The sequence below is a fragment of the Dunckerocampus dactyliophorus genome, chromosome 2, assembly GCF_027744805.1.
Source record: "Dunckerocampus dactyliophorus isolate RoL2022-P2 chromosome 2, RoL_Ddac_1.1, whole genome shotgun sequence".
Classification (NCBI taxonomy): Eukaryota; Metazoa; Chordata; class Actinopteri; order Syngnathiformes; family Syngnathidae; genus Dunckerocampus; species Dunckerocampus dactyliophorus.
Window position 1 is genome coordinate 4,030,026 of NC_072820.1, and position 25,648 is coordinate 4,055,673.

At 42.4% G+C, this 25,648-nt stretch overlaps 3 protein-coding genes across 4 annotated transcripts in view; all 3 read left to right on the forward strand.

Moving 5' to 3' along the window:
* Positions 1 to 1,985: 1,985 nt before the first annotated feature.
* LOC129172041 (zinc finger protein ZFMSA12A-like) lies at positions 1,986 to 4,731 on the forward strand. The gene is given in 2 exon segments (XM_054761376.1): positions 1,986 to 3,062; positions 3,064 to 4,731. Coding segments are annotated over 2 exon segments (1,401 nt in total). The 5' UTR covers positions 1,986 to 1,995; the 3' UTR covers positions 3,398 to 4,731.
* A 685-nt stretch (positions 4,732 to 5,416) lies between these two features.
* LOC129176567 (zinc finger protein 345-like) lies at positions 5,417 to 17,216 on the forward strand. 2 transcript variants are annotated; one of them, XM_054766737.1, is made up of 7 exons: positions 5,417 to 5,683; positions 6,201 to 6,403; positions 9,709 to 9,801; positions 9,887 to 9,982; positions 12,329 to 12,439; positions 12,528 to 12,657; positions 12,734 to 17,216. In XM_054766737.1, exons 1-7 carry the CDS (start codon positions 5,671 to 5,673, stop codon positions 14,605 to 14,607), a joined length of 2,520 nt encoding a protein of 839 aa, XP_054622712.1. In that variant the 5' UTR covers positions 5,417 to 5,670; the 3' UTR covers positions 14,608 to 17,216. The 2 variants fall into 2 exon arrangements, with proteins under 2 accessions (XP_054622712.1, XP_054622713.1); XM_054766738.1 differs by lacking the exon at positions 5,417 to 5,683 and adding an exon at positions 8,065 to 8,189 and having other exon boundaries at positions 6,260 to 6,403.
* A 180-nt stretch (positions 17,217 to 17,396) lies between these two features.
* Positions 17,397 to 25,648, forward strand: part of col6a1 (collagen, type VI, alpha 1) — a 44,827-nt gene continuing 36,575 nt past the window's right edge. The window contains exons 1-6 of the mRNA XM_054766739.1: positions 17,397 to 17,627; positions 21,249 to 21,378; positions 21,477 to 21,677; positions 21,756 to 21,915; positions 24,409 to 24,522; positions 24,625 to 24,645. Of these exons, the coding sequence (XP_054622714.1) occupies positions 17,543 to 17,627; positions 21,249 to 21,378; positions 21,477 to 21,677; positions 21,756 to 21,915; positions 24,409 to 24,522; positions 24,625 to 24,645 (711 nt within the window). The 5' untranslated portion in view covers positions 17,397 to 17,542. The remainder of the gene's footprint in view (positions 17,628 to 21,248; positions 21,379 to 21,476; positions 21,678 to 21,755; positions 21,916 to 24,408; positions 24,523 to 24,624; positions 24,646 to 25,648) is intronic.

Genomic DNA, 25,648 nt, shown 5'->3' on the forward strand with positions numbered 1-25,648 from the left:
AAACGCTTCCATATATATATATATAAATAACATAAGGAAAAATGAATTGACTTAATGCCGCCATGCTAGATTTACATTACCTTAATGAACACAGCTAAGAAGAAGTGACTTTCACACAGAACGCCATAATGTTTTGTTGTCAAAGTGTACGCTGAAAGATTTTGTTTTACATATGATATTTACCAGTTTAGTTTTATAGCTATTCGTTCTGTAGATTAAAAAGAACCATTTAAATTTCACAGAAAATGCAACACTGACGAAATATCCGAGTATCTTTGAACGCACATCGTGACGTCATACATGTGGGTCGTACTCGTGATCAATGGCAGCGCCGCGCTCCGCACTCCTAGTGAGTGATCTTAGTTTTGTTGTCTACGAGTCTACTTTGTTTTTGCAACAAAAAATATAACAGAAAGGGAGACGAGAAATAGAGACGATCGGAAGTATTGTTTTTCAAATGGGTAAAGTTGTGATGGCGTAATATCAGTTTATTTTTGTATTTACATGCTAGGTTAACTTAACAGTGATAACAGACACGAATGGAATGAGTCACTCACGCGTATTTCCCTCCGGTGATTGTGCCTTTTCGTCCTGGTGCCGTCCCGCTGTATGGTGGCGTTTGTGTATCCTTGTTAAAACATATTGCTGCTAATGAATCGTAGATTAGTTTACAAGCTAGCAAGCTAGCGATGACACAGGAGACATGTTAGGACCCCACAAAGAGGATTGATTGACAGTGGTCTACAGCCAATCAGGGCGCAGAAAACAATGGGAACATTCATACTGTGTAATTTAAAAAAAAAAAAAAAAAAGACAAGACAAGACACCGCACTGCACGAAAGGGTCGCTGCGCGCTGCAGTAGGGCTAGCCACGGGTGTGACAGGTTGCTGGATTTGATGCGTGGGTGTGGAAAATTGTGTGCTGTGCCTTTAAGGGCGGTAGATTCAGCATTGTTGGAATAAGTTTCACCTCCGTTTTTTGGGTCATTTACGGGGATGGAGGCAAATGGTTTTCTTACCGCGCACCGCATGTCTTTTTTTTGGTTGATGTGTAGCTAGCTCATTTTTGTGGTTTCATCCCGGTAAACCAGTGGAATTGGCACTCAAGGAGGATTTTTTTTATTTTTTTTGCACAATTGGACTTCCTGTGGATCGGAACTGCACGTGGGCCAGCACTGTGGAGCTGTGGCGTAAAAGGACAGCGGCCGAGTAAAACCAAAGCTTCAATTGCAACCTCTATAACTGGTATATAAAAATTAGCGCCCAATTCTACTCCTGAGTTTTGAGCAGAGTTGGTAAGTTTTTAAATCGTACAACCTTTAGGGCTGAGGTTCTCAAGTGGGCTCAACCTGGGACCGACATTTTTCAGAGGTTCGCGACCCCACTTTTATTGAAGTAATTTTTACTTTTTTGATTTGTATTACTTTATATTTTTATATTTGTATACAAGCGGCCGAAATGACTCCATCGGGTGGCTGGGCTCTCCCTTAGAGATGAGGTGAGAAGCACTGTCATCACTCAGAGTAGAACCGCTGCTCCTCCTCATTGAGGGGAGCCAGATGAGGTGGCTCGGGCATCTGGTCAGGATGCCTCCAGGACGCCTCCCTGGGGAGGTGTTCAGGGCACGTCCAACCAGTAGGAGGTCTCGGGGAAGACCCAGGACACGTTGGAGAGACTTTGTCTCTGAACTGGCCTGGGAACGCCTCGGGATCCGCCGGGAGGAGCTGGACGAAGTAGCCGGGGAGAGGGGAGTCTGGGCTTCCCTGCTTAGGCTGCTGCCCCACGAACCTGCCTCGGATAATCGGAAGAAGATGGATGGATGAACTATTTGTATTATTTTTTACACTTTTTGTATATATTTTTACACTAATTGAAGTCATTTTAATGTATTGTTGTTAGGTTTTTATTTAAGTGTGGAGCACCAAATGGTTGTATCAATCTGTCACCTAAATAATCTTTGATAAACAAAAATGTTAACAGACAAGGTCAATTAAAATGTTTGTCCTTTTGTTGAATGTCTCTTCACTAGCAGACATGTCCACCTCAGAGCGACGGGTCCTCTCATCACTATCTGTCCCTCTCTCAACGTGGGAGACAAACCCGTTCTCGAAGACAGTGAATGAGAGACAACAGCACTGCCCTACGGGCACGGACGAGGTTGAAGAAAGCGCCGGAAGGTCTGCAGTGTTTGTAACCCAAGATGAACGGGATATCTTCTCTCAAGAAGAAACTGCTCTGACTCTGAATAACAGCGAGGAAGAAGAAAGAACAGCTCGGCAAAGCAGCGACTGCAGTTCTCCTTTGGGCGTCCAGGCGTTGGAGACCTCCGAAGCTTTTTCCACATCTGGTCATAGTCCTGCACCCTCCAGTTCAACGCAAAAAGTTGTGTACGTTTGTGCTCACTGCAATGAGTGCTTTATTTCCCGTTATGAACTCCTGGAGCATCAGGAGATCCACACTGAGGAGACCCCTTACAAGTGCTCTCAATGCGGAAAGACCTTTGGGAGGAGCTCAGAGCTGTCCAGTCACAAACAGGCACACGATGTCTGCATCGCATGTGGTGATAAATTTCTGTCACTACAGGACACATTTAAACACCGGTGTGCTCACACACCCAGTGACCAGAAGGTTGCCTGTTCCGACTGTGGCAAAAGCTTTAAGAAAACGTACCTAAAAAAGCACGAGCTGATTCACACCAAGAAGCCGGTCTTCACGTGCAAAGAGTGTGGGGACAAGTTCTCCGCCATGGGCGAACTGAGATCTCATCAGAAAGTCCATCCTCTGAAGCTGTCCTATCAGTGCGTGCAATGTGGGAAATGTTTCGGTTCCTCGTCATCCCTGACAGCCCATGAATTACGCCACAGCCAGCCGAGGACGGAGGCTTGCGCGCTTTGTGACAAAGCCTTTAAGAACAAACAAGACCTCAAGAGTCACATGCGCACTCACACAGGTGAGAGGCTGTTTCCGTGCACGTGCTGTGGGAAAGGAAACCTTAACGTACATATACGCCGGAACCACACAGGAGAGAAACCGTTCCTGTGCTCTTACTGCGGCAAAGCCTTTGCAAATACACAGACGCACCCACACCGGGGAAAGGCCCTACAAATGCACCGTGTGCGATAAAGCATTCACCACGGCGAAGCGACTGAAGGATCACACGCGCATTCACACCGGGGAGCGGCCTTACGGCTGTTCCGAGTGCGGGAAGCGTTTTGCCACAGGCCGCCAGTTGAAAAGCCACGCCATGAACCACACAGGAGACCGGCCCTTCGCTTGTCAGCTGTGTGATAAAACCTACATGTGTGTCAATCACCTCAAGAGACACTTGAAATCTCACAGTGTCCAAGCACAATCTATCTGCTCATGCTCAAATGACCTGTTCTTGCCTTTACAGTAATCCCTCACCACTTTGTGCTTCGAATTTCACAGCTTCACGCTGTCGTGGTTTTTCAAAAACATATACAAATATATTAATTCAAAAATATGCATATTTGAGCAAATTATACATATTTTATTGCCTAAAAAGCATTTTCAAGTATAAAAATGTCTAAATGTTGTAAAATACAAATATAAGGCATTCAGAAGACTCATTCTAAGATGGGATATGTGGTATTCTACACTGGTCACTAGGTGTCGGTAATGTTACATGCAGGAAGTACCGTACAGAACAGGAAGTAGAAAAAGAACAACAAAGAACCCAATTCTGACCTGTGTGAGTATATATTATTTTATCTTATTTTCTCGTATTATCTCTACCCTGTTGGGTAATAGGAGTGTAAAGGTGACTACAGTGGAACCTTGGTTAGCGTCATTACTTTGTTCCAGAAGGTTTGACGTTAACCATCAGAAATTCCGAGTATTGTCATTAATCCATTCCAGAAAGGCGAAAATGTTAAAAGAAAACGTGCTTTTATAGTTTTACATGCAGAAAACAATGTAAACTGCATATAAATGATAAATGAAAGAGATAAATGAAAAATTAAGGTTACTTTGACCTAAATTGAAGATGTGATTTGTGACTGAAAACAGGAAGGTGGTGGTGGTTGATCTCACTGCCCCCATTGTGTCTTTGAGAAGTCATGTCTTCAGTGAAGGTAAATGTTCATTTATCCCTTTCAGTCGGCATTGTTATGCATTTAAAATTGTTTTTTTGCATGTAAAACTATAATTGTAACAATACAAGGACGTGTTTTGTGTGAACATTTTGGAGTCAACCGCTGATGACCTCATAGACGGGCGACGTAACTTCCTGTTTCGGTTGCCATTTTGTTAAGCTTCCTAATAGGATGCGAACAAGGAGGGACGTTTTCAGATTGGAAAAAAATACATTAAGAACACTGTTGAATACGCAAAATGTATTAATAACGTGACAAAATGTGCACCATATTGTACGTGAATTGAGGTAAAATTGTGGCGTAAATTTTTTACATTAACTGGAAAACACGCTAACGGAGGTGGACGCCAACTATTTTTAGAAGGTCATAAACAGTTTTTACTGTTTACTACTTCTTGGAAATTCACTTATCACGGTCGGGTCTGGAAACGAGGGATTACTGTACTTGTAGCGCTGTTGGGATACTTGGAACACTTCTCTTTTGTTCCATAAAGACTTACTCTGATTTAATGGCTGTTTTGTTCAACAGTTTGTGAGATCTGCTATAGGTAGTATAGTACGTCAGCCATAAGTGCCTGTGCCGGTTTGGGGGGGATTGCACACAGGCTGAATTCTTATTACATATTACCTATCTGCAGCTGGAAAATAGGGCTTTATCCAGGGATCCCTCACCCAGTTCCCAGTAACCCATGGCCCTTAGTCGCATTAGTGTTGAGTACCTAAAACAGAACTTTTTGTGAGCATACTACAGTAATTACTTAAATTTTTTGCCATACGCTGGGCGTAACCCCTGTGAAAAGAGGGGATCTACTGTATAGAAAATGCATGGATGGATGAGCCTTCTTTTCACAAAATGTACATGCACGTAGACTAGTGTGACAAAATAAAAGACCAAAAAAAAATCCCCAATGAGCAAGTAACAAAAATAATTTTAGATTAAACAGCAAATAAATATATTTGAGCAAAACATGCACTGATTACAAAGTGAGAGCTCCTACTGTATACATTGTATACTTGGTTTAAATGATGTGTACTATGCACATAAAGATTCAGGTACATTAAAATTATGTATATTATGTACATTAAAAAAAATTCGGCTATTCCATTTTGTTTCTTTTCTAAGTGTGAATTATTGCCGGACAATGTGTGCAAGTTTGTAACTGCTAAATACACTTCAATAAAAATAAGGCACAATAATAATTTTAAGTATGTATTTCTTTTAGGAGTCTGGATACGATTTGTTTTTCGTTGATGTCAGTTCCTATGCACTGTAACGGAAGAAGAACCGGAATTCGCACAACAGTACGGCACTTGAAACTGCTCATGTGGGCGGTTATAGTGATTCCAGGCACGGTCTAAATCGGGCTGCCACGGTAAACAAAACGAACGCCGCCATACAAACGCAGACGGAAACAACGGATCCAGTATGAAGAGCGTGTTTCAGGAAGAAGTTGGCGCCCTTGCGCTGTAAACTATTAGCTTGCAGGCTAACTGGAGAATATGAAAATTCGTCTCTGTAGAATTTTTTCCTTCCGTTGGTTTTGAAGAGCCGAACAATGAGCGACATGGGTATGTATTCGACCGAGAATAATCGACGAAATGTATAATTTCCTCCCATAGCCTTCTTGCAAAAGCAAACGATGATATTGACCTAAACAGGCCTCGACTAATCTCTGGAACGAGACTTGGCTACATTAGCAGCTTTAGCGCTAGCATAGCTTGTTAGCTTAAGCTAACAAACACCGACGATGTCAATATACATATTTGTTATGCCAGTGCAACTGGTGAAGTTATTATGTTGCATTTGTGAATATTTGGACCAGATTATTGGTATGTATTTAGCACGCTAATTTGAAATACATCCGCGCTACTGAAGAATCGAAGCTATTTATAAGCTATTTACGCTTAATGCAGGTTTGTTGCCAGGTTGGCTCGCTGTGGGCAAGGTTATGGAGTCATGATTTCAATTGGATTTAGTTAAAATAAACATTAATAAAATAGCATAGGTGCACACGCAAATTGTAACGCTCGAGGTGGCCATTTTTTGTTTCAAGTTTGGCTTGAGCACTGCTCTGTATGTTTGAAGAATTCAGCGTTCCCCTGTCGTCACTGGCCCTCCTGGTCCCACCATTGAGGCTGATGTCAGCAGTGATGTGGGAAGTGGTTCGCCAGAGGAACATAAAGCACTATGGGAAGCTGGAAGAGTTCGTATCCATGGTTACAGATGCAGTTCCTGATCTCATGAGTAAAAGAGAGGGGAGACTGTTGTCGCTCGGCCTGAGGGCCAGGGTAAGTACAAAGAAAACCTAATAGGACCACAGTTTGTCAAAATGTCTAAGGAAATTTCTAGCACTCATTACTAAATGTAGGCTGATTTTTATTGCCAGGTGTGGTTCATTTCTGAGGAGCACCTAGTATTACAGACCTGCTCTGTAGAGTTGCAAAATGTTAGGAACCGTTGAAAAATTGCAAGAATTTACATTTTGCATTGTTGGATGTTAAGTAGGGCCTAGGGGTGTAACGATTCATTCACTACATCGATGTGTGTTTGGCAAGTTTCCATTCTGGTCCACATATATTCATCTAAAATCGTTTAAAAAGGTAATCAATTGATGGAATCGATACCAGGAAATAAAGTATCAAATTTAAGCGCGGCAGACTTTAATTGGATGTGTGTTGGGTTTTTTTTAAGCAAAAATAGAATCTCAGTCTGCCTGTGACGTCATCGTCTTCCGCGTATGTGGTGGTCATGGGAGTTGTCGTGGACCTGTGATTCGCTTTTTCTTCTTTTGGTCAGTTAATTTGCTTAATTCAGTATTGATATTTAACTCATATGTCTCTATTTGAAACTCCTTTTAAGTGACATTTATGGGGACAATATACAAGGTAAGGACGTTGGTAGTTTACGGTCCAGTAGCGGTGACGCTTGGTGACGCCATCATCCAGCGCAGTGTGTCCAGGTCAAAACAGGTGCTTACGTACGCGGAAGCAATAAATGGCGCACACTTGCTTGAGAACGGAGAAGGCCGGGAAGCCGTAATTTTTGTTTCTTTTTGTCACACATTTACGCTCAAGTTTCTTATGTATTCTTCTTTTGCATTGCCAAGCTTCCTGACACTGCTGCACACCATCTGCCATCACTTCACATGCAAAGTATCTTTTTGCTCTCCCAGTTTGGTCTCATGAGAATCAAAGCTTATTATAATAAACCCACCACGCCACGGTATCCTGTTAAGTGTCATCAAGATGGAGTACCCATCCCGACCCTCTCAATGGCAAAGGGTGCCATCGGCCCGTACAGGTTAGAAAGCTTCAACACCTAATTGAGGACACTATACCACATTCATTTGCTGAGAAATTTGCATAATGTCCCTCACCTGAGAGTGCAAAGTGCAGGTTCGGATTGCACTATTTAAAGTAAATAATTCACCCTCGTTCATCCCAATTTTGTACTTCATTTTTAACTCTTTTTTTTTTTGTGGTCATTGGTCATTTATTCTTAAGTATGTCAGCATTATTAGTAACTTATACCTGATTCCCTTCCAAAAAAGCACATGAATATAGGAAACTTCACCTGCACTGTCCAGTATCCAGGTATTTATTTCACAATCACACTGGTTGACTTTTCGGCTGAAAAGTTACTGAATCTTTTCGGATCGTATCGTTCAAAATCAGTGGTCTCAAACTCGTGGCCCGTGGGCCATTTGCGGCCCGTGACTTGTCTTCAAAGATTACTGTAATACGGCCTGCGACAAGCCAATGTTACTCGTAGGATGCACACGTAAGCCTACACTGAACTAAGAGCGAGTGAGTAAAAAGTTCCACCCATTTTCTATACCACTTGTCTTCATTAGGGTCACAGGTAAGCTGGAGCCTATCCCAGGTGAATGCAGCAAAATATAAACTCTGAAATTATTTATTGCTCTGATTCACCCTATTATTGTATCCAGATGTAATTGTTATCGTGAGCCACGTATCGCGTGTCGTATCGTGAGGTACCCCGAGATTCCCAGCCCTACTCCCAATACTTGATGCGGCCCAGCCTCACTCAGACTCTACCTCCAGCGGCCCCCAGGTAAATTTTGTTTGAGACCCCTGTTCTAAATGAACCAAAATCGTTCTTGAATGTTATCTGCAATTACGAATCGAATCGTTACTATGAAATCAGTTTTATTTTTTCCCAAATTCCGTTTTTTCTGTTTTTATTTTTTTAGAATTCTGTTTTGTTTAATTTTTATCTTTCATTTTATCAGCATAGAGTGCGTGCTTCTTGGGTTAATGAATACAATGTCCATTAATTAAACTCAAAAATCCTTCAATTCATTGATGTAATACATGGTTGGCCAATTTTGCCTAGTAATTGACTGGCTAACTTTCCTAATGGGATGTCAGCCTCTGCATGCATTGTTACATCATCAACAAACTGTAATGCCCTTGCTTGGGATTAACAAAGATGTAGTCACCGTTGTAATTCCAATTGCATTATTAATGTAAGATATTTTTATGACACCCTTATTTTGTTTACACAATTAGACAAGATGTGGCAAACAGTGCTTGTATTTTGAAAGTCGGAAGTGTGTTGTGTTTGTGTGTGTGTGTTTGTGTGTGTGTGTGTGTGTGTGTCTTCACAGGTAAGACGAGCTAGGTGGAAGAATAAACGTGCCTCTCATTTTTTTAACTGCACTCATCAGCGGGTGTTGTAAAACGCTGGCTCTCATTACAGCGGTAAAACACGACGCGGCCTAAGTACTCATCCAGCTTGAGTCGCACACACAGACGGCCGCACCAGCATGCTCTGCCAAACTAAGCTAACCCCACTAGCTTCCATTCACGCTCCGTAAGAGTTTCCGACTTTTTTTGCTGCAGTTTATGACATGTTTAGTTCGGGAGGGGGCGGGTTAGTGTTAGTGTGATGGGATTCCGCCATGGTTAAGCGGTCCTCCGGTCCTCACGCTGACATAATTTCATTCACATCGTCACTTTCCGCAGGATTTTGTGATTTAACAGTAAATTCCATTTTTATTGGCCAATTCCAGGATTTTAATGTGGAAATTATAGGGCCCTACTTTAAAATTTAAGTGAGCAATTTATTGCAAGCATAAGCTGTTCCTCATCTGATCTGAGTCCTTTTTTTGAACATTTTATTTGTATGTTAGGGTTTTATTTTTATTTTTTAGCTATGTTCGTAAACTTTGGACTTTAATGCTTGTTTGCAATAAATTGCGTGCTCAGAAAATGTATTTATTGCCCCAATCTCATTTTATCTTTTTGCATTATCATGCTCTACTTAGAACCTCCTTAAGATCCAACAGTGCAAAATGTAAATTCTTGCAATTTTTCAACTGGTCCTAAAATTTTGACCAGAAGTGTATGTGTCCTGTTATTCACTGGTGACCAGCTCGGGGTGTACACCGCCTCTCACCCGAAGTCAGCTAGGATAGGCTCCAGCTGACTTATGACTCTATTGGAGCTAACCGGTATTAAAAAAAATAATGAAAAATGTTTAAACAACTAAGCATAAGCAAGAAGCTGTGTTCAGCATGACTTATTCAGCTTAATATTAATTTTCAAAATGCCACTTCTATTTCCACCAGACCACTCTGGAATTGTTGCGTTCTGAGCATCCTGAAGATCTGAAAGCTGTCGAGACTCATCTTAACAGGATTCGATCCTCCTGCATTGAGGAGGTGAGTCATGCTGGTGATTTATTTTTTTTCTTTTATAGAGTCGATTACACCATGACTGACTGGCATTCTTTGTTCTGGCATCTAGACAAATGATCCTGTGATTGAAGCACCAGAGGCCAACTTTATGAAGCTCGTACAAGGCCTCATTGAGGACACTGATGGCAGAGAACATTTCCTCAAGGTTAGATTGAGCAATATTAAGTTACATGTACGTTTTTGGGAAGTGAGTTTTCAATAATAATTAGGCCAGACATTAGAGGAGAACAGGACAAAAATGTTGACCTACATCATCACAAGAACAGGCCCTGATAGTTGACCTATACAGGATTCCCTCAAAACCTGACCACAAACTCTTTCAAAAAAAATTTCCCCATGAAAAAGTACTGGACATAGAACTTCCACGGGTCAAAATATCACCTTATATCAAAAATATCACACCGTGCAGACAATATTTTAAGTAACATTTAACATTTTTAATGGTCATTGTGAAAGCGAACAAAAGGCAACAAAATATAAAAGCAAGGTAGTGAGAGTGTTCCGCTGGTGCACAACAAAAACTGAAATCTGAGCAAGGTTATACGTATGAAATCAAGGTTTAGAAAAAGTTTTTAGTTGGACCAATTTTCTCATCCTTATTCTTTTAATATATATTAAAATCTCAGATATTTTGCTTAAAAAAGTACAGTAAATTTGAAAAATAAAATAAATTAAAAAGCAAAATAATCTGCCAACAGGGCAAGAAAATATGCCTTGCCAAAATGATTTGCTTATTTTAGACCAATTTTCTCATTATCCTTACTTTAGGGAGCGATCATTGAACTGCCATATTGCGAGAGACGACTGTATACCGTAATTTCCAGACTATGGAGCACTTCGGGGGGGCCGCACAGTGGCTGAGTGGTTAGCATGTTGGCCCTACAATCAGGAGATCGGGAAGACCTGGGTTTGAATCTCCGCTTGGGCATCTGTGTGGAGTTTGCATGTTCTCGCCGTGCGTACGCGGGTTTTCTCCAGGTACTACGGTTTCCTCCCACATTTCAAAAACATGCATGTTAGGTTAATTGGCGACTCTAAATTGTCCATAGATGTGAGCGTGAATGATTGTTTGTGATTTATATGTGCCCTGTGATTGGCTGGCGACCAGTCAAGGGTGTACCCCGCCTCTCACTCGAAGTCAGCTGGGATAGGCTCCAGCATACCCCCGCGACCCTAATTAGGATAAGCGGCATAGAAAATGAATGGATGGAGCGCAATGGTGTATAAGCTGCACCCACGAAATTTATAGAGAAACAAAGATTTGTACATATATTGGCCATATCTGTCTGTAAGCTGCAGGTGTCCACGTTGTAACATGGGATATTTAGTACACAGAAAGCATGCATTTTTCCGAACAGTGCGTGTAGTATGACTAGTTTAACAGTAGCCTAGCAGAAAAGTCATTCATTGCTGTCCTCGTCCTCCTCCTGGGACCTAAAACAACTAAAGTTGTCTTTTTCAGCGTCACAATTGAACAGCCGCGTAATTCTTTCATCACACACTTTGTCAGTCTCTCTCTCTTTTGACGTTTGTCTCTGACTCATTTTTGTCTCGATGCGATTTAGCCCTTTAGCTTGAGCTGTCCTTTTCATCGCACAGTAGTCCAGCCTTTCGAAACCGATTAGTGATGGTGGGCGGACGGTTGACGGTCCGAGCAGTCCAGGCAGAAGCTGTAGTAACTCCACACTTGATCAAACTTACTTTAAGATGTGTCAGATCAAAACACGATCACTGCATGAAGCTTCAAAAACGTGACATTAGCGTCCACGTCACCACTTCCTGAAGCTGCACTCTGGGCATCATGGGAAATGTTGTTTTTTAGCCGCATCACTGTACAAGCCGCAGGGTTCAAATTGTGAGAAAAAAGTAGAGGCTTACAAATTAGGGTACATGAAAAATAACCATCTTTGACTTTGATTGTAATGCTTTGATTTCAGTTTTTGCAGTGTGCCGAGTCTAGTCTTCAGCTTCCAGATTCAGTTTGGACAAAATTTTACTTGAACTTGGTAGGTCAAAGTAGGTTGACCGCAGAACCGTTCTGAATGTCCGTTTAATTGGCTACGCAAATTAGGGATGTGCTGTTCTGGTCACCTTATTCACATATACAGTATTTGATCCTGCTGATTTTCACAAGTTTAACCCCTTACAAAGCTATGTAGAGTCTATATTCAGTTTATTTTTCTGTCAGGTTATTTTAACGTAGACAGACTTAGCAAAAAAAATCAGAAAAAAACATGAAGTAAGGTAGAAATGTGTTACTCCATAGTGCCACAGTGACTCGGACTATGTTAATAAATTCCCGTATTAGCCCATTTATCCAGATCCTTACCAGAATGCAATGGATTCTTTCTTGCCACCTCTAGAAATAGGTTATATATTTTTAGGATAATGTTACTAATTGTGTCTGTACTTTTGCATTTACGATTTTATTGTGCCAAAACGATTGCATCATAGTCCATGGTGCAAACATTTCATCCTTTGTATGCAACAGAACGTGTTTCCAGTGGAATACGGCCCTGACTTTGACACAGCGCTGGAGACATTAGTTTCTGAATTCTTTACTCGACTGGAGGAGCTGCTGCCAATACCAGATTTCAAGCAGGTACAGAATATTTTAAAAAACTGGAAGATGGAAGCAATAGCTATAAGGAGTTTGAAAAGAAAATGCATTTTTCTATGCCCTTTTATAGACTGCATCTTGGTTCAGTGCTGCCCCCTCTGTCCTTGAGGAGTACATGCAGTGTGTGTCAAACGGAGATGACCTCAAATTTCTACTCCAGAGCAAGCAGTGTCATGGAAAATTGGCAAAAAATAGCATTGGTAGGTTCAGTTTGTCAGTGAAAGATGTAAGAGTGTAGCTTCATGTTCTAATTACTGTTTTTTTTCCCCCACTCAGCTCCATTTCATTCAGATGATCTTCTCATCCCCTCCCTGTCTCTGCCCCCCTCACTGGAGGTGGCCATTGCGTCCCATCCGAGTGCTTGTGACGATGACAACAGCGTTCCTCAGATAGTCATGTTTGACGAAGAACTGTCAACAAACCCTTCCACGTCAACTGACTTTCCTGATTCTCCAAAAAGACCTGACCTGTCCTCCTCTCCTTGTCGCAGACAGCAGTCACATAAGTGTCCCGAGTGCGGCAAATTCTTCAAGCATCACTCTGTCCTGGTGGAGCACCAACGAGTCCACAGTGGTCAGCAGCCTTACAACTGCTCGGAGTGTGGGAGGGCGTTCAGGACGGCCACGCTGCTGGCCGGCCACAGGCTCCGCAAATGCAAAAATGCTGCTTACCTTTGCATAAAATGCGGGAACAGCTTTCCCACTTCTCTGGACAAATTCCGACACCACTGTCCCAAACGGGGCCGCAACTACGATTGTGAGCACTGCGGGAAGACGTTCCAAAAGTCCAGCAGCCTAAAGGAACACCTCCTCACTCATGTCCAGAGCCGTCTTTTCAAGTGCAGCCATTGTGGCGAAGGTTTTTCGGGCATTGGCGAGCTGAAGTATCATCAGCAGGTCGATCACGACAAGCCCTATCAGTGCAAGAAATGTAGAAAGAGCTTCATCTCCGCCAAGTGTCTGGCGAAACATCAACAACGCCACGATGAGATCGGTGAAATGGAGGCAGCCAAATTACTAAGCGGAGGTAAACACAGGAAAAGTGGCAGCCGTCATCGTGTTTCCTCTTTGTCGCTGTCAGGTTCCTCAAGGAAACTGACTATCAAATCCGCTTATTCCCGAGGACGAGTCACTCACAACTGTCCACTGTGCGGAAGGAGCTTCAAGTACCGGTTTGAGTTTCTGGAGCACCAGAGGTTCCACACGGCCGTGAAGCCGTACAAATGCTCCCAGTGTGGCAAAGCCTTCCGCACAGAGTCTCACCTGTCGGGCCACAGGAAGAGAAAGTGCAAGAACGCCGCCCACATTTGCACCAAGTGTGGCTGTCAGTTTAGGTCGTTACACGAGCGTGTCAGGCACCAGTGTGTGCAGCTGCTCACCAAATACGAATGCTCTCACTGCGGGAAGACCTTCAAGATGGCACACCTGCTGAGGAACCATCAGATGACTGAGCATCAGCTTCCCTACAGCCCCAACCATCGCTTCAGGTGCAGATACTGCGACGAGACGTTCCCTGGCATCAGCGAACTCAAGTATCATCAGCGGGTCGACCACGAGAAGCCGTACCAGTGCCAGGAGTGCGGCAAGTGCTTCCTGTCTGAAAAGTGCTTGTCCAACCACGAGCTGCGCCATAACGATGACAGGCCAGAGAGCTGCCTCGTCTGTGGCCGTGGCTTCAGAAACCGCTACGACTTGAAGCAGCACATGCGTACCCACACGGGGGAGCGTCCCTACCAGTGCACGCACTGCGCACAGTGCTTCTCCACAGCAGGGGGCCTGCGGAGCCACACCCGGGTTCACACCGGCGAGAAGCCACACATCTGCCCAGATTGCGGGAAGGCTTTCTCGCAGATGGGTGCGATGCGCACCCACAGGCTCACCCACACCGGCGAGAGGCCGTTCAAGTGCACAGTGTGCGGGAAGGGCTTTACCATGGCACACAAGGTAACCGTGCACATGCGTGTGCACACCGGAGAGCGGCCCTACGTGTGCTCTCAGTGTGGGAAAGCCTTCTCTGACGGGAGTGTGCTCAAGCAGCACATGCTCAACCACTCAGGGGTGAGACCCTTCCACTGCCAGATCTGTCCCAAGACGTACACGTGTCTCAACCACCTGAGGAGGCACCTCAAAAGTCACTCCAGCATGAACTGACTCTGAAAAGCACTGCTGTCCCAAACGACCTTTTTCCCCTCCCCCCGAACATCCAAAAGACTGCAGCTTTTTTTTCTTCTCCAAACATGTTTATTATTTCTGTGAGATGCTAATAGGTCACGCACGCTAATCAGACCTGCCAACATGTACGCATTTTTCATACTCGGACATGAATGCGCTTCGCTGCTCTCAGGTACGCATTTTGTTACATTTCGGCGGTTTCGAGTTCAGTCTCTGAAGCCTGATTTATGCTCATGTGTCAAGGCACCACTGGCTCGCTCCTCCCTTGCTCTTGCGTAGCATGGCGTGCGACTCCAAAAAAAGTATACAGTATATGACCTCACGCTACGGTGACCGCAAAGGCTGTGATCGGGGGGCTTGTAGTACATTATTTCCTGTGTCTATACAATTCGTTCAGAGGGCAGCTCACCTCCGCAAACGCCTTCTCATCTGATTTCAGATCAACATTTGCAATTAGAATGACAGTTGTAAAGAGTTGATTAGTTCCAGCCGCAGTGACACTCCCCTTCGCTTTAATTACCATGGTTCACTCATGATACAAGAAGCTAACAAGCTAAGTAGTCGACAAGGGTTGTGGCTCTCATTGCACACTCAACCCTGACAGAGAGCTATAAAAGCAGGGGTGTCCAAAGGGGCCCAGGGGCCATTTGTGGCCTTTTTTATTGGAGCTCAGCTTATTGTGGAAATACAACTTAAACAAAAAAAAACCAGCAAAAATGGGGAAAAAATACAGCAAAAAAGCATAATGTTACGAGAAAAGGGAGAGCACTCATAAAATGTTTTCAGAGTTGGCAGGTCTGCAATCAAACCAAAAGTATATACAGTATTGTGAAGGACATTTATCGGCAAATCTCAGCCGTTGTCGTGTGAAAACTGAATTCAAAATCCGTTCTTTTATATGCCAATTATGGTTTGCTGACTGAGATTTAAATTAAATGACCTTGGTTCCACTTTTTGTGTGACTTTGCTTTCTTCCAGGGAACCGTAAGCTGTTTTTTTCCATCTCCACACTAGAGGGCAGTAGCTACATTCAGACACTTGTTAGGTAATATCAGCTGGAATTAGGAGGATGACTTTGTTTATCCTTGAATGACTTTGCTCCTGTGTTATCTTCACAAACAGACTCCATAGCTCAGACATCTTCATCTGGCTCATTTCCTGCCATTATCTTCATTTGGCTTGGTTTGGAATCTTGATTGGCCTGCAATTTCCCGAACTTGCACTCTGTGACATCTGTAAACTGTAAGGAAGAGCAATCTTTTTTCTTTTTTTTTTTTTAGAGTGGCGGAACTATTCTGATTAGTTTGTGCAATGTCTCGCGAGACAATGAAGCCTTCACTCCCGATTGCAAGCGACTCGTGATTCATCTCTTCCATCTGTGTTGGCTTTCATTGGGAGAAAAGAAAAATGATCTCAGTTTTTTTCCCCTTACTTGTTTGATGCATATGTTCCACAGCCCAGTAGTTGCTTTTGAATCATTATTTCATCATTTTCTAACCTAATCCCCATTTATTATAAAAGTGGCTCTGTGTTCTTAGCCCGTTACACTCGTTTTTTTTCCTCCCCTTCTGACTCAAATTTGCTACTAGTTCTGTCTACTTAGCGTCAAGATCCTGTGGAAACTGACTTTGTGTGCCAGAGACGCCGGCCAGAAACGTCCTTCAGGGGTTTCAGCATGTTGGCCCACATGTGTTGAGGTCTTATCTTGGCTTTCAAGGGTACGTATGTTCTCAGTTCTCTCAGGGTGATGTTTTAACGCGAGTGAGCTCATTGAGTGATGTTAAAACTGTCTTGTAAAGAAGCACAAAGCAAGAACGCAGTCACTTACGTAACGTCAAACAATGCCAATTTTTCAATTAAACCCTTGGGGAGAATGTAGAGAAGAGAGCGTCTGTATGGAGACATCCCAAAACACACAATTTATACACGCTGCCATAAAGTTGCACTGATTTATTACCAGGCCTGGCTCCTAAACACAGATCATTACCAGATGTCCCACTCCCCCCACCCCACCACACCCCACCCCACATGCTCTCTTCCTCGCATCTGCACTCTTTGAGCAGCTTTGTCGCTCCAAGAAAAGTGAGCTCAGTGGAAAGACTGAGTCCAGGACAGTTTCCCCCACATACACACGGAGCACATGTATGTCCACAGCAACCATGAAACGACCGCACCTGGCCAAGCGAGCCACACCTCTTCTCTGGGAGTGTTTTTTCCCCCTTGAACGGTTGCAGCCACAAAGTGCACTAGATGGCACTGTGTCTCTTCCTCGCTCATTGAATATTCAAGCCAAGAATGCCCTCTTCCCTTTTTCCTCAGATGAACCAGATGTGTTCCTACAAGAATGTTATTGCACAGATTGAATTCAAAATGTTTCCACTACATACACGATGCTCTTTTTGTGGTACAGAACATACAGCATCCGTGTAGTGGTGCACTACATTGATGTTTTCAAAGCTGCATTGGGGTATAAAATGTTTTATATGAGTTTTAAAATCAAACACGTTGTGGTGCATGCGCGCTGCTGCAAACAGACGTAGTTGCATGCTTGTGCTTCCTTTCCGGTGCCCATAATTCCCGTTGGAGACCTTTTAAGGAAGCATGCATATCTCTGATTTTGTGTAAACTTTTAGCCCTTGCGCGTTCTCGCCTGTTGCAACTCCTCACGCACAGGAAAAAGCGCGAGCACTCCTCTCCCGCTCCCTCCTCCTCCTCCTCCTCCTCCTCCTCCTCCGCAGTGCGCGCCCGTCCTCCTCTGCGCGCTCCTGGCTCTTGCCTGGACTGAACTGCGGCGGGGCGGTGGAACTCAAAAAAGTTTGCCCAATTTAGGCGTACAGGAACCGGCTTTGGGGTTCCGAGAGGCTCTGCGTTTGATTCTTTTGGGGAGTTATTCTTTGCATTTCGCAGTTCAGCCATGGAGGCTTTGAGAGGTCTCCTTGTGCTGCTGTGCGTCCTCCTGGCCAGAGCGCAAACGCAGATCCAAAGATCCAGGACCGCGGGTAAGTCGAAATTGTTTTTTAACAGGATGCTCTCATCTATATCGGTAAAGTTATGTTGCACTCTTTATCTTTAAATGCAAAGTGATGCATGCTAATGTGACAGTTGCTGCAAGCGATGGTCCAGATGTGCACTTTTGGACGCTGAAGAAACCTCGCAAATTAGCAGTGAAGTAAAAGAAGAGGATGATAGTCACATTGAGGAAAAATATTTAGACCTTGTCTTAATATAAATATAAAATTGTATATATACATTTTTAAAATGCAGGTTGTTGAACTGTGGGTGTGATCAGAGGCAAGGCAGGCTAATGCTTGACACTCCAGGCCAGAAGGGGGCCCCCGAGCGCTACACAAATTTCAATTGCAGATTTTAATGGCTATAGTTTTTTCTTTTTTTTTTTCTTTTTTTTACTTATGTGCACTTCTGTTATGCTTTTTAATGAGGGACGGGAGACTTGACCTGTTTGGGAACGCGGTTTAATTACTGAATATGTACTGGTGAGTACAGTTTGGCTCATACCGGACGGCAGGTCACATTAGCATCGTGGCTAATTAGCTAAACAAATAAGCGGTCACTGGGCAGCTATGGTAACTAGACATGTGTGAGTCATGAACGAGCCCTTCAAAAATGTCGTGTTTTTTTTTTTTTTTTTACTGAACGGGACTCGCGGGTACCCTTAACTAAATTAATTCTCCGCTTACCCTCACTAGGGTCGTGGGGGTATGCTGGAGCCTATCCCAGCTGACCTCGGGCGAGAGGCGGGGTACACCCTGGACGCGTCGCCAGTCAATTGCAGGGCACACTAAATTAAGTGTTATTTATTTTAAAAATGTATTAAACAAGATTTTTAAAAAGTAATTAATTTAAAAAGGAAGCCAGGTAACATGTCACTAATGGTGCAAATGTTACTCTAAGTCAGAGTTATCCAAAGTGCGGCTCGGGGGGCATGTGTGGCACATTCTAAAAATATAATTTAACAAGAAATGTACAGTAGTTTTACAAAAATTTTGTCAAAATATCACAAGGAAAAAATAATTTTAGAATAATATAATAATATTTTATAATAATTTCATTTTAGTAGCATAAAGTTCAAATATGAAACGATTTTTGTTTTAAAGTTGTAATATTATGTGAAACAAACAAAACACAGAATAAAGTTGTAATTAAAAAAAATTAGTTTGGCAAAAAAGTTTTAATGTTTCGAGAATAAAGTGATAAATACGAGAAGAAAATGTACAAGAAGATATTTGGAAACTTAAAAACAACAAAAATGGAAAAAACAGCTGTAATTCTACGAGAATAAAGTACTATTTTAACGAGGAAAAAAAGGCGCAATTTTACGAGAATAAACTCGTAAAATTACGAGGAAAAATTATTATGATTATTAAAATTATGATTTAAATTATTATAAAATTATTTTAGTAGCATAGAGTTAAAATATTAAATGAATAAATGTTTTGTTTTTTTTTTTAAAGCTGTAATGTTATGAGAAACAAACAAAATAAAATAAAATTGTCATTTTTGGAAAATTAGGTTGGTGAAAAGTTATAATATTATGGGAATAAAGTAATAATATTATCATATATACATATAATTTTACAAGAAGAAAATTTAGGAAGATTATTTAAGAGGAAAATTTAAATACGGTATTTAGAAAAAAAAATAGTAAAAATGGGGAAAAAAGAGGGGAGATGATACTAATAATGTACTTTTTAACCTATATCACAAAGCTGAGATGCAGTTTTTCCTTGAACTATGCACAGTATGTAACTTCCTAGCAAGTCTACCTGTGTTGCTTTACATAATATCAAAGTAGCCCTTGCATCCTTTCATTTTTCACTATGTGGCCCCCGCTGCACTATGTTTCCTGTATTAGCCCTGTGGAAAAAGCAACAATCAGTCAGTCCGCTTCACTGACTCACGGGTGCCTGAACAAAAGACTCAAGTTTCATCTTCAGGAGCTTGTTGCGAGTGTGCGATATTCCCCGTATGCGCTTTGTGACGAGTGACTCAAGAGAATCCGGTACCCTATTCTCCCAAACAGGTGGAATCACCTACGTATCACAATAAACTTGTTACATTAGATGAGTATAACAAGGGTGACGAAGACTGGTTGCCGGGGCCGAGGCCTTTATTGAGCTAAGAAACATATTTGGACATGTTTCCATAGTAATGTGCTACGGAATCACTGCTCTAGCATCTCCTATGGATGTGATGCCCAAAAGCTTATGATCGATTGAGCAGATAGAAGATGTCTGTGTTAGTGCTAATACAGACAGCAACATGGAGGCCTTCAGCAGTCTGTTAGCAAGCTGCCATGACACCCAGTGACGCCACATCTTGCTTTTCCTTTTCCGCTTTCTGGTGCATAAAATGTCAGCTATTGTCATCTACAGTGATGTGAAAAAGTGTTTGCATGTTTGTAACACTTAAAAGTTTCAGATCATCAAAGAAATTTAAATATTAGTCAATGACAACACAACTGAACACAGAATGCAGTTTTTAAATGAAACTTTTTATTATTAAGGGAGAAAAATTTCCAAACCTACATGGTCCTGTGTGGAAAAGTGATTGCCCCCTAAACATAATAACTGGTTGGGCCCCCCTTAGCAGCAACAACTGCAATCAAGCGTTTGTGATAACTTGCAATGAGTCTCTTACAGCGCTGGGGAGGAATTTTGGCCCAATCTTTGCAGAATTGTTGTCATTCAGCCACATTGGAGGGTTTTCCAGCATGAACACCTTTTTAAGGTCATGCCACAGCATCTCAATAGGATTCAGGTCAGGACTTTGACTAGGCCACTCCAAAGTCTTCATTTTGTTTTTCTTCCGCCATTCAGAGGTGGACTTGCTGGTGTGTTTTGGATCATTGTCCTGCTGCAGAACCCAAGTTGGTTTTAGCTTGAGGTCACCAACAGATGGCCGGACATTCTCCTTCAGGATTTTTTGGTAGACAACAGAATTCATGGTTCCATTTATCACAGCAAGTCTTCCAGGTCCTGAAGCAGCAAAACAGCCCCAGACCATCACACTACCACCACCTTGTTTTACTGTTGGTATGATGTTCTTTGGTCCTGGAACTCTTCCATGCTGGCTGTTTTTGCCCAGTGTCTTTCTTATGGTGGAGTCATGAACACTGACCTTAACTGAGGCAAGTGAGGCCTGCAGTTCTTTGGATGTTGTTGTGGGGTCTTTTGTGACCTCTTGGATGAGTCGTCCCTGAGCTCTTGGGGTCATTTTGGTTGGCCGGCCACTCCTGGGAATGTTCACCACTGTTCCATGTTCTCGCCATTTGTGGATAATGGCTCTCAGTGTGGTCCAAAAGCTTTAGAAATGGCTTCATAACCTTTTCCACACTGATAGATCTCCGTTAATGTTGTTTTAACAGGGGGGCAATCACTTTTTCACACAGGGCCACGTAGGTTTGGATTTTTTTCCTCCCTTTAATAATAAAATGTTTCATTTGAAAACTGCATTTTGTGTTCAGTTGTGTTGTCATTGACTAATATTTCAATTTGTTTGACGATCTGAAACATTTAAGTGTGACAAACATGCAAAAAAATAAGACATCAGGAAAGGGGCAAACACTTTTTCACACCACTGTATGTTTGTCGTGTGAACAGAGTGTCCCGTTGACCTTTTCTTCGTGCTGGATACATCCGAAAGTGTGGCCCTCAGACAGAAACCTCCCAACTTTTACATTGACCAGATCAAGGAATTCACCAAGCGCTTCATCGATGAACTGAGAGACATGTAAGAACCATCACATTCACTTCTAATGATGACGTATTATATTCTAATCAGTGGCGTCATTTGAAGTGCTGTCGTCTTTCTTTTTTTTGTTCATCCAGGCGCCACCAATGTGACCGCTACCTGACATGGAACTCCGGAGCTCTGCACTACAGTGATGACGTCATCCTGGTGCGAGAGCTGAGTGACATGAGCACCGATCGCCAGGCCCTGAAGAACGACATCGACACCATCAAATACATCGGCAAAGGAACCTACACCGACTGCGCCATCAAGAGGGGCCTTGCTGAGCTGCTCATCGCGTAATAATACTCATTTACGCTTCCACAGATGACCCTGTCGTTTCTGTGTGGGTTTTTTATACGTGTTTGTGGCCGTAGGGGTTCACACTACCATGAGAACAAGTACATTGTGGTGGTGACTGACGGCCATCCCATTACTGGGTACAAGGAGCCGTGTGGAGGCGTGCAGGAAGCTGCAAACGAGGCCAGGCTGCACGGGGTGAAGGTGTTCGCCGTCGCCATCTCGCCCGATCAGGAGGTACGTGCTCTTCTTGTTTAATTCTGTATGTGGGAATCGCCTCATTTGCATAATAAATCCTAATGAAATTACCCTTCGTTTTTGTTTTTACAAAAATGACTTTGTAAGTGCCACGCCCGAAGTCAGCGGGATCGGCTCCAGCATACCCCCGCGACCCGAATTAGGATAAGCAGCATAGAAAACAGATGGTCTTCGTAAGCGGAAGCACACTTTGGCGTAACCTTCCGGGACCATCAGTGAAGGTCAAGAAACCTCAAGTAATTGATACGGCCATAAAAATGTCTACTATGGACACACGGCTTGCTGATTTCAGATCAGCATTTGCAATTAAAGTGATTGTTGGAATTATTATATTAGATTCAGCTCCAGAACCCTCCCCGTTGTTGTTCACTCATGGCTAGGATTGTGCATTGTTTGAATTTGAACGATTCAATTCCGACTCCTCAGTTTGATTCAGGTTCCTAACGATTCTCTATTCTGCTGCTTTTAAAACTGGAGTCCTTTTTGGATGAAATGTCTGAACTTCCCCATGAATTTTTTAATGATATGAACTAGGGATGTCCCAATCCACCAGCTTTGAGGCGCATTACCACACCTACCGTGTTGGAGTGTGGCCCAGAGTTCTGAACGTGATACAGCAACCGGATCGGCCCGATCTCGTGGCAGAAGCCAATTTTTATCCGCTCTTCAAAATACAGCAGATCGGCAGCTGATCCCGATCCTGAAGATCGGATCGGGACATCCCTAATATAAACTTTTTATCAACTTTACTATGAATTTCTCACAGGGCTATTTTCAACCAGTACATAAATATCAAAGCATTCAACTTGAATATGAATGTGTTTATATTTATGTGCATATATTTTAAAAGTTTCTTTTTCCAAAAGTACACTTTGACAAAAGATGTTTACTTTTGAAAAGCAGTGTACTTTGTTTGCTGCCTCAATGTTGGTGTAAGCAATTTTTTTATGAAACCCTTATTTGGTGAACACAGGTAAACAGGATATAGCCGAAAGTGCTCTTATTTTGGCCGGAAGTGTGTTGTGTGAGTTGATAAGGTCCTTTGGCGGCTGCTAACAGAGACTTACTGTGCAAATGATAAACTTGCCTAGCCGTAGCCGTAGCGCCCCTACTTTATTTACACAAAACTTCCACATCAGTTAGCATCCTGAAACACCTCGGTTACCCTGCGAAAACGCAATCGGTTCTGCGCATGCGCGAGACCCGCGTCAATCCTCCTTTCGCAATTTTTTTACGACAGCATTTCTGCGATGTCACATGCAGCGGTAGTTATTATTTTTTAAATGTATGAACATAAATGGTCAATAAGCCTACTTCATCTATGTAATATATTATTTTATTAGTGACACTTTGACTTTGTTAGCGAGCAGATGTTTCTGCCGTCTTTATTCACCAAGCTACGTAAAAAGTTTTGCAATGCGCTGCAGACGTAAACGTCATAACCGTTTACGTATCAATACAAGAATACATGTATATGAATAAATACAATAAAACAACATATAAAATGCAGTGATATTTGAATGTAAATCACCATAAGCACAGTGCAATGATGGATTAATCTAGATTAATCTAGAAGAAGATTAATAAAAAAAAATTCAGCGGTGAAAAAAACTAAATAATTTCTGGAATCAAGAAAAGAGGGCTTATAATGTCTCCACTTGCACCATGGACATGATATAAGGCAGTCTGTGACTGCCGTAAAATAGATTGTAGATTCCACATGCCGAGCACGTAACTGCCGAAAAATAGGCCGACTGGATGTAGACGCGTTCTGCACACGCGTCGAACCGATAGCGTTTCCGGTATAGATTTGCGTAATGACGGTTACATTGGAATGAGACCGACGTCATTTATTCGTTGACTACACTGATTCTGATTGCTTTAGAGCCGCATCAATTAATCGATGGTTAAGCGATTACCCAATTAATCGACAACTGTTTTGGTCATCGATAAATCGTTTATTGACTTACATATGTAAATATCCTCTGATTTCAGCCTTTCAAATGTGAATACTTTTTAATTTCTGGAGCTGGGGAAATCAAGTCATCTTCTTCCGCTTATCTGAGGTCAGGTCGTGGGGGCAGCATTCTATTCAGGGGAGCCTAGACTTCCCTCTCCCCGGCTACTTCATCCAGCTCCAGCTCCGGGAGGCGTTTGATGGGGTTGAGATCAGGGCTCTTAAGTTCTTCTATGACCGAAGTCACGCAAGCATGCCTTCATGGGCCTTGCTGTGTGCACTGGGCTCCTGGTTCACGCTGGAACTGAAAACCGGGGAAACCAGCCTCTGAGTGACTAATGAAGAGTTTGGTCCGTCTACTGTCGTGTCTGAACGTGCAATTTGACAACTAACTTGAGTTAACTTTGAACCTGAATGAAAAACAATAACCAAACTTGAACATGCAGCAGATAAGGAAAACACAAGCAAGCTTTGGGTGACGTTTTCAAAAAATAAATCTTTGTGTTTTATATTAGGATACCAGACTTTCCATCATTGCTACTGACCAGAACTACAGGCAGAACTTCACTGCTGCAGACGACTCCAGAGCCACCAAGATGGGAACCATTCGAACCATCATAGACATGATTGTACGTGTTCCTCTTCTCTCTTCTTCTCATTTTGCCTCTTTGCCTGCATTCCCAGAATTGAACGCTTGGGTCTAATTTGCTCTTTCTCGTCTTCTCTTTCAGACAAATGAGACCAAGGACGTGGTATGTCTGATCACATCCATCTGCAGATCTGTTCACAAGTTGACATACACTCATTATGTGCTTGAATGTCTCATTCACCCAGTGTTTCCCACAGGACTGCAATCTATATGTGGTAGTGGATTGAAGGTTGAGGGGTTCTCGATATGTGCTTTCATTTTAGAGTTTGTAAAAGTGTGCGATAAGACCAGAAAAAATCACTAAATTTGTTGTGCGACGCTTATTTGAAAATAATACAAGAGTCTGAATACTTGCTAAATATGAGATAAAGTTACTGAATTATCTGTTTTTTGTCTAATTTTCTGGAGCATGAGTTGTGACGCGGTTACAATGCCGTCTACTGTAAGGTGCAACGACAAGCTACATCACGTGCAGTCCCGTTATAATGTGTTTATTAGCGAGGGCCAGCAGGTAGCACCACATCTAGTTGTTGCGGTCCAAATTCAATTGTGGCGGGCGACCACAAATAAATGAATGTATGGGGAAACACTGTCATTTCGGGCTCTTAATGATTTATTTGAACGGTTCTTTTTCCAGGATGCAATGATAATACAACTTAGATCTTCAGTGATTTTGGAAAACAGTGATACCGAAGTATCGATACTTCCGATACCAGCTCCACATGCGCTAAAATCGATCCTCAAGTCAAAATATCGATACTTTTGATGCTTCAGTCATTTCAGGTAATGTTTGCCTGAAACGTTTGCCCGTCGAAACGATGACCGATCATAAACGCGGCCATGTGTGAATTGTGAATAAAGTTTTCATTCTTAAAGTATTTCTTAATAATTAATCATTTATTTTAATCCTTTTATTATTTCACCTGTTTTCTTTCTTTATTCTTTAAAATACTATTTTTACATATTTTATATGATTTTATCCACTGCTTTTTCTGTTTTTGTATATTAGCTTGGCACCATTGTAAATCACCCCGCTATGCTATGATATGGCATACACTACTTTTTCAAATTTACCACACACATTAAGTGAATTCGCGCAAACTATC

Excerpts from the sequence above, each read along its gene's own strand:
- LOC129176567 (XM_054766737.1), top strand. Across the intron at positions 6,404-9,708 it reads CGCTCGGCCTGAGGGCCAGG|ACCACTCTGGAATTGTTGCG; the intron begins GTAAGTACAAAG and ends TATTTCCACCAG. Across the intron at positions 9,802-9,886 it reads GATCCTCCTGCATTGAGGAG|ACAAATGATCCTGTGATTGA; the intron begins GTGAGTCATGCT and ends TCTGGCATCTAG.